The sequence below is a fragment of the Muscardinus avellanarius genome (genome assembly GCF_963383645.1).
Source record: "Muscardinus avellanarius genome assembly, chromosome: 16".
Classification (NCBI taxonomy): Eukaryota; Metazoa; Chordata; class Mammalia; order Rodentia; family Gliridae; genus Muscardinus; species Muscardinus avellanarius.
Genome location: NC_137802.1, coordinates 28,009,315 through 28,016,988, shown reverse-complemented (window position 1 = coordinate 28,016,988; position 7,674 = coordinate 28,009,315). Strand labels below are relative to the sequence as shown.

The 7,674-nt window shown below is 48.8% G+C and overlaps 1 protein-coding gene across 1 annotated transcript; it reads left to right on the top strand.

Annotated features, from left to right (window-relative positions):
- Nucleotides 1-645: 645 nt before the first annotated feature.
- On the top strand, nt 646-7,073 carry COPRS (coordinator of PRMT5 and differentiation stimulator; the record flags this gene model as incomplete). The annotated part of the gene is made up of 4 exons (XM_080714007.1): nt 646-948; nt 2,764-2,824; nt 5,868-6,086; nt 6,904-7,073. 4 exons carry the CDS (start codon nt 646-648, stop codon nt 7,071-7,073), a joined length of 753 nt encoding a protein of 250 aa, XP_080570133.1.
- Between the last annotated feature and the right edge of the window lie 601 nt (nt 7,074-7,674).

The window sequence follows — 7,674 nt, the reverse complement described above, 5'->3', positions numbered from 1 at the left end:
GTCTTAACTTTTTATTTTATTTTATTTTTTGCGGTACTGTGGATGGAACCCAGGGGGATTCTACCTTCGAGCTACACCCTCAACCCTATTTTTTATTTTGAAACAGGGTTTCACTAAATTGCAGAGAGCCTCACTAAGTAGCTGAGGGTGGCCGCGAACCATGATTCTACTGTCAGCCTCAGCCTCCCAAGTACTAGGATTACAAGCCTGTGTTATTACGGCCAGCTGTTATTAACTGTTTTGACAGCTGAGTTTTATATCCTATCAGGCAAACGTCGGGCCATTCAAAGAGGAATTCCTTCTAAGAGGAATTTAGGTGCTGAAGCTAAAGCACACCCAGTGTGTTTGGGAAGGGATAACACTTGCTGTCTCAGACCCGTCATTCCGTCCAGCTCCGGTAGTAGCTAACAGAACTCAGACTCCTGCTACTGGGTACCAGGTCGAATGGGCACTCCAGACCGCTTCGGACTCTGCCGGGGCAGGTGGGCGTGTCCCGCCCCGCCCCGCGCCCTCGTGACCGGCCCCGCCCCCGGGCTGGGCTCGCCGCTGATTGGCTGCTCTGCGACGAATCCTCCGGCTGGCAGCCAGACGGGCGCGTCACGTGGTGCGGCCGCGTCCAGGGCGCCGAGCCGCGGGCAGCCGGGCATGGACCCTCAGGTGGCGGGGGCCGGGGCGCGGGGGGCCGCGGCGCCGCCTTGGGGACCCCGGCCGCCGAGCGCGCGGGAGGCGCCCCGCAGCCCCGAGGTGAGTGCCGCGCGGGCCAGGTGCGCCCGCCCCTGCGCCGGGTGGAAGCGGCGGGGCGGCGGGGCCGCGGACCCGGGCAGCGCCGAGCGACGTTGGAGCGCGCGGGGAAACGGCGGGCTGCGGGGCGCGGCGGGGCGGGGGCCCAGGCCGTGGTGGGCGCGCCGCGGGCGGGCGGCTGCGGCCCCAGACGCCTCTGCAGACGTGGTCAGTGGGAGGAGATGCTGCTGATCCAGGGCTGGCGCCCGCTGCTGCGGCCCTGGTCTAGGACCGGGTGAGGGCTGCGAGGCCAGGGCTTTGCCTCGAGGACCTCTGCCCTCGCTGGGCATGCTCAGCCAACACTGGCCACCAGATGGATGTCACACGCGCGCGCTCTTTCTGCTTAATGAAACCCAAAGGCTCCAGCTCCTGGTTTTTCCACGACCAGTAATACAGTGATCACTTGTCCGCATTCGCCCGTCGGAATCCTAAGCTGATGAAGCGCCTAGTATTGTGTCTAGTACAGTGCAAACGTATATTAAAATTGGACGGATCAATGCAATGCTTACTTGAGCATCAAAGATGATACTTAACCCAAGATTAAAAAAAAATACAGCGCTAGATTTATAAACAAGTTACTTCGGATTGCAGACTAGCATGAGACTTAATTTTATCCGGGCAGAGCAGGAAAGAATGTGCACGTCTGCAAGCTGAGAGGATGGTGGGGCCGGTAGAGCCATGGAGATGAGAAAGTGCAGGGCTCAGGGTTTGGAGCTTGGGTCCCGGATCATGCAGAGGACTGTGTTCAACAAGTTGATATACTCTGGCAGAAAAGGCCTGTTGAAGGTTTGAGCAGAAGAGTGATTACCCCTGTCAGGCTGGGCAAGGGAGGTGGGTAGGAGGCCCTGGGTTATATGAGAGTCCAACCCCTTGGTGGGTAGCAGTGACAGACGGTTGTTACCACAAGAGGCGAAATTGAATCATTAAACCCATGCATGACTAGGTAGTGAATGATAATTGGGGCGAATGTCAAATACAGTTTTATTTTTACTTATTTACCATTACCCCCCGCCCTGCTTTTTATTCTTTATTTTGAAACAGGGTCTCACTGAGTTGCAAAGGGCCTCACTGAGTAGCTCATCACAGGCCACGAACCTGAGATTCTCCTGTCTCAGCCTCCCAAATGGTGAGACTACAAGTGTGCGCCACCATGCCCAGCTTTATTTTTTTTATTCGAAAATAGGGCCTCACTAAATTGCTGAGGCTGGCCTCAAATCTGTGATTCTTCTGTCTCAGCCTCCCAAGTACTGTGATTACAGGTGTATGACGCCCTCACTTAAAAGCCTGGCAGGAACTTTTAAGTGATGGGGACAGAGAAGTCTCTGGTTGGTTATAGGGGATTAGTAGGGTTCCTTTCAGTGCTTAGCACCACAGAGGAACAAAAACTCTGCTCCTCCCCCTGTACCAGTGAGGAGACAGACCTTGATAGTTGTTAACTAGATGTGCCCTTGCTAGATAACTGAAAGGTAGAAAGTGTGCCTGGGGGCAGCAACTACAGAAAAGAGCCACCAGCCCTCTGGCAGAGGGACACCAGCTTGAAGTTGGAGCCATTGACATTTACTAACTCACAGGAAGCTCTTCATAGAGGTAGAGTTCTATGGGATGGGGCGCTCCTCCAGCTGGTGCTGGGGGCTCTGAGCTTGGAGGAGAGGTGCTGGGGCCCAGACCTCTAAAGAGAGGGCCAAGGATAAGACTGGCCCCGCAAGTGTTGGCAAAATTGGCTGCTGACAGTGATCACTACAGGAAGGGCCTCCCACTGCCATGGATGGAGAAGTGTTGCTGGGATGATGTCTATAGGAGTAGACAAAGTAGAGTAGCAAAGCTCTTCTGTCCCCAGCCTGTTGAGGCAAATAGGGCAGAGTAGACGTGGGTTACCGGGTCCCAGCCAGCACCATGAAGGGGGCCATGGAACACTAGTATGGGAGGCAGTGACTTTCTGCTGGGCATATCCCAGACAGCTGGTAATTATTTCTTCTTTTGCAGATTGCCACAGTGGACCACCTTGGTCAGGAAAGAGAGACTGTGCCAGCCACGGATCGATTAGGTATGTGGATGGCAGAGGTGGGGCTGGATGTGGAGAGAGATGGAGGAGAGACACAGGGCATGTTTAGCTACATCCCTTCCTTTCTCTTCCATCTCCCCTCCCCTTCCTCTCCCTTATTCCCTCTCTCCCTCCCTTTTCTTTCTTTCCTGAGGATTGAACCCAGGGGCTTTCTACCTCTAGGCTACACTACCAGCCCTTTTATTTTTTATTATTATTATTTTATTTTTATTTTTTATTTTTTTGGTGGTACTGGGGTTCCTGAAACCCTTCTACCTCCAGGCTACACTCCCAGACACCTGTTTTTTATATTTTTATTTGGAAACAGGGTCTCTTAAGTCAGTGCAGCTGGCTTCGAACCTGCGTTATCCTCCTGTCTCCGCCTTCCAAGCGTGCGCCACCACGCCCGGCTTTATTTTTTATTTTGAAACAGGGTTTCACTAAGTTGCTTAGGTTAGTCTTACCAAGCTCCTGGAACTGGTATTAAACCTGTGATCTTCCTGTCTGAGCCTTTCAGGTAGTGAGTTTTTTTTTTTTTTTTTTCCTGAGGTACTGGGGATAGAACTCAGAGGCATTCTACCTCCAAGCTATACCCCTGGCCCTATTTTATTTTTATTTTCTATTTTGAAACAGGGTCTTCCTGAGTTTCAGAGGACCACACTGAGTTTCTGAGGCTGTCCGTGAACCTCAGTCCTCCTGTCTCAGCCTCCCAAATGCTGGGCTTACAAGCGTGCGCTACTGGGCTCTGCAGGTAGTCTGATTTTAAGGTGTGCATCACCACACCTGGCTTCTTGTTTAGCTTTCTTGCTAGCCAGTCTTCTTGGCCACTGAGCCGCCTTCTTTGTGCATTGATTGGACAGTGCCCTCATTGGGATACTCCAGCTATACTGGAGCTTTCTTTCTTTTTTTTTTTTTTTTGGTGGTACTGGGGTTCCTGGAAGCCCTTCTACCTCCGGGCTACACTCCCAGACCTATTTTTACATTTTTATTTGGAAACAGGGTCTCCTAAGCCAGCGCACGTGGCTGGCTTCGAACCTGCGCGATCCTCCTGTCTCTGCCTTGCAAGCATGGGGATTACAAGCATGCGCCACCACGCCCGGCATACTGGAGCTTTCTTAAGGGAAGTTCTGGACTCGCTCATGTCTGAACCTACTCCTTCCATTGAGAAAAGCAGCTAGAAACATCTCGAGAGCCAGGCAAAATTGTTTTCAGTTTCAGTTCCTACTCAGAGCATGGGCTCAATTTTTATGGACTTAGATAAATCATATATCCTTTCTCATCTTTAAAATAGGGCTGAAGCTGGGTGTGGTGGTGCACACTTGTAATCCCAGCATTTGGGAGGCAGAGACTGGAGGATCACGGTTCGCGGATAGCCTCAGCTACTTAGCGAGGACCTTCGCAACTCATTGAGACCCTGTTTCAAAATAAAACAGTAAAAAAAAAAAAAAAAAAAAGAATAAAATAGGACTGAAGCCAGGCATGGTTGGTACATGCTTGTAATCTCAGTACTTGGGAGTGTGAGACCAGAGAATCTCAGGTTCAAAGCCAGCCTCGGCAGCTTAGTGAGGCTCTCACCAACTTAGTGAGAACTTGTTTTCAAATAAGAGATAAAATCGGGCTGAGGGTGTAGTTTGGAAGTAAAATGCCTCTGGGTTTAATCTCCAGCACCAGCACCAAAAAATTTAAAAAAAGGGCTGATAATACCTACCTCACCTCCTAGGGTGTTCTGAGGACCGGGGAGAGAGTCTAGAGCTATACTGCCCAGTAAAATAGCCAGTAGCCACTGATGGTATGCAAAATTAACTTAATTATAACTAAATAATTTGAGAAATCCAGTTTCTTAGTTAGGCCACAGTTCATGTGCTCAGTAGTCACATATGCATAACGCTGTTGAACACAGAGATCATAGAGCTTTTCCATCACCGAAAGAGTTCAGTGCTGAGCTAGATCAAGTCCATCACAGGTGCAGTCACAGCAGCCAATACTCAGTGTATGGCAGGTGCAGTTCGTAAATATTTCTCTCTTTCCTCTTTAAATAAACTTTTAGAACAACCTTATGTCTGTTTTACAGATGAGGAAACTGAGGCACCAAGTAATGTAGGAAAACTTTTTTTTTTGGTAGTATTGGGCAGGGGAATTCTACCTCTGAACTACACCCCCAGCCCTATTTTTTATTCTATATTTGGAAACAGGGTCTCACTAAGTTGCAGAGGGCCTCACTAAGTAGCTGAGGCTGGTTTTGAACCTGTGATCTTCCTGGTTCAGCTTCCTAAGTATTGGGATTACAAGCATGGGCCACCACGCCCAGCTTGAGACCTTTTGAAAATGTACCTACCAGCTTCTCCAAGGCCAGGCTTCCCCAGTGGAAACTGCTCCTTGCAACGGGCTTTGCTCTTCCGCCTGCATTTCTCTCGCTCTCTCATACCTGCACTTACCTGTGACATGCTCTTTGAGGCTAAAGGGAAGAGGTGAGCAGAATTCAGAGCAGGCTTGTACAATGAAAGTGTATCATTTCTCAGTGGCCTTTTGGTGTTGATGATAGGTAAACGCCTCAAAAATGTAAATTGCTGGACTCCCTATGTGAATTGCAGGACCTGGCGGTTAATGGCCTTGTTTAAGACAAAACACCTTATTGAAAAGAACTGATAGGGCCGGGCGTGGTGGCGCACGCTTGTAATCCCCGCGCTTGGGAGGCGGAGACAGGAGGATCGCGCAGGTTCGAAGCCAGCCGCGCTGGCGTAAGAGACCCTGTTTCAAAAATATAAAAAAAAAAAATAGGTCTGGGAGTGTAGCCCTGAGGTAGAAGGGCTTCCAGTACCACCAAAAAAAAAAAAAAAAAAAAAAAAAAAAGAAAAGAAAAGAACTGATAGACCCTACTTCTAAAGACATAAACAGAACAGCATTTTCCTAAGTGCTTGGGTGACCAAAGAGCTCTGAACACTTGCTTTATTGCCCTTTTAGTAAGCCTGCCAAATATTTTCCAAGCACTTGAGTAGGCCTTCTCTGGCTTCTCGGTTTCGTGACTTTCTCTCTGTGGACTTTGTAGCCAGTGGTGCACAGAGCATCCCAAATGATGTTTCTGCCCACGATGAGGGCGCACATTCTGAAGAGGAAGGCTTTGCTGTGGACGAGGAGGCGTCTGATGGAGAACTGAATGCCTGGGAGCTGCCTGAAGGGACATATGTCCCACCCAAGGCTCAGAACACTGGTCCTTGTAATGAGGACTGGGACTTGGAGTTGAAAGCAGACCAAGGGAATCCTTACGGTAGGTGTGTGTTTTTGACCTCCCTTGAAAGCAGTTTGGAAGAGGGGTCTACATGTATGAATCCAGCCTTATGTCTGTGACACTTGCTGGGTTTTTTTTTTGTTTTTTGTTTTTTTTGTTTTTTTTTGGTGTGGTACTAGGGATTGAACCCAGGGGCACTCTACCCCTAGCCCTATTTTATTTCTTATTTTGAAACAGAGTCTCACTAAATTATGGCACACTGGCCTCCTACCTGTGATCTTTCTGTTTTAAGCCTCCCAAGTGCTGGGATTAAACCCAACAAATTTTGCAGTTGACTTTGTAATGTATCACTTTGTTTCGTAGAAAAAAATGTTTCTTTTTATTAAAAATCTTTGTCCGAATGGAGTAGCTGGAGACAATAGTGTTCTGTTACCCACTTGTTTCCTCTCCATTACTGAGAACCTTGTCTGAGAAGCACAAACATGGGTTGTTCAAAATGACCATGTTTGCTTTTTTTTTTTTTTTTTTTTTTGGTGGTACTGGGGTTCCTGGAAACCCTTCTGGGCTACACTCCCAGACCTATTTTATACTTTTTTATAGAAACAGGGTCTCTTAAGCAAGTGCAGCTGGCTTCGAACCTGCATGATCCTCCTGTCTCCGCCTCCCAAAGCAGGGATTACAAGCGTGCACCACCACACCCGGCTTGCTATTCTTCAAGAAAGGAGTACTGTGTGTGTCTATGTAGAAGCATGTGTTATTAAAATAAGGGCAAGTGTCTGCCCCACAGGCCTTTTTTTTTGCAATTTGTTTTCACCTTCCCTCCTTCCTTTAATCTATCTTTTGAAACTGTCTGCAGATGCTGACGACATCCAGGGGAGCATATCTCAAGAGATCAAACCTTGGGTGTGCTGTGCCCCACAAGGAGACATGATCTATGACCCCAGCTGGCACCATCCACCGCCGCTGATACCCCATTATTCAAAGATGGTCTTTGAAACAGGACAGTTTGATGATGCCGAAGACTGAATGTGAAGCTTTCTGCCTTGGGGGTAGGTGGGTCCTCTGCATCAGGATCCCTCTTCCTGTGTTTGAGGTGAGATGTCCTACTGAGACAGTGTTCCCAGTGGCTCTTGAGTCTGGGGTACACAGACTGGTGTCAGATGAGGTCCCACTGTTCTCGATTCTGTTGTCGTTGTCATTGTTTTTTTTTTTTAATGGACTCCTCCCTGGAATGTGTGAGTATTTGTGTCTGTGTCAGGAGGAGTTGTGTTCTTTATAAATAAAGGTAGGAAAAAGTCAATATGCTTTGTCTGCTTTTTTCCTTTCTGAGTAAGTGCTTCTGAGCAAGGCCTTACTTTATTTGAAGATCTAAAACTACTCTGGGAAAGAAAAAGAATTGTAGTTTTGCTTCCATAAATGTGGCACTTGATAAGCCGGGTGTGGTGTCACACCCTTGTAATCCCAGCATTCGGGAGGCTGAGACCTGGAGGATCGCAGTTCACGGACAGCTTCAGCTACTTAGTGAGGCCCTCTGCAACTCAGTGAGACCCGGTTTCAAAATAAAGAATAAAAATTAGGGCAGGGGGTGTAGCTCAGAGGTAGAATGCCCATGGGTTTCATCCCCAGA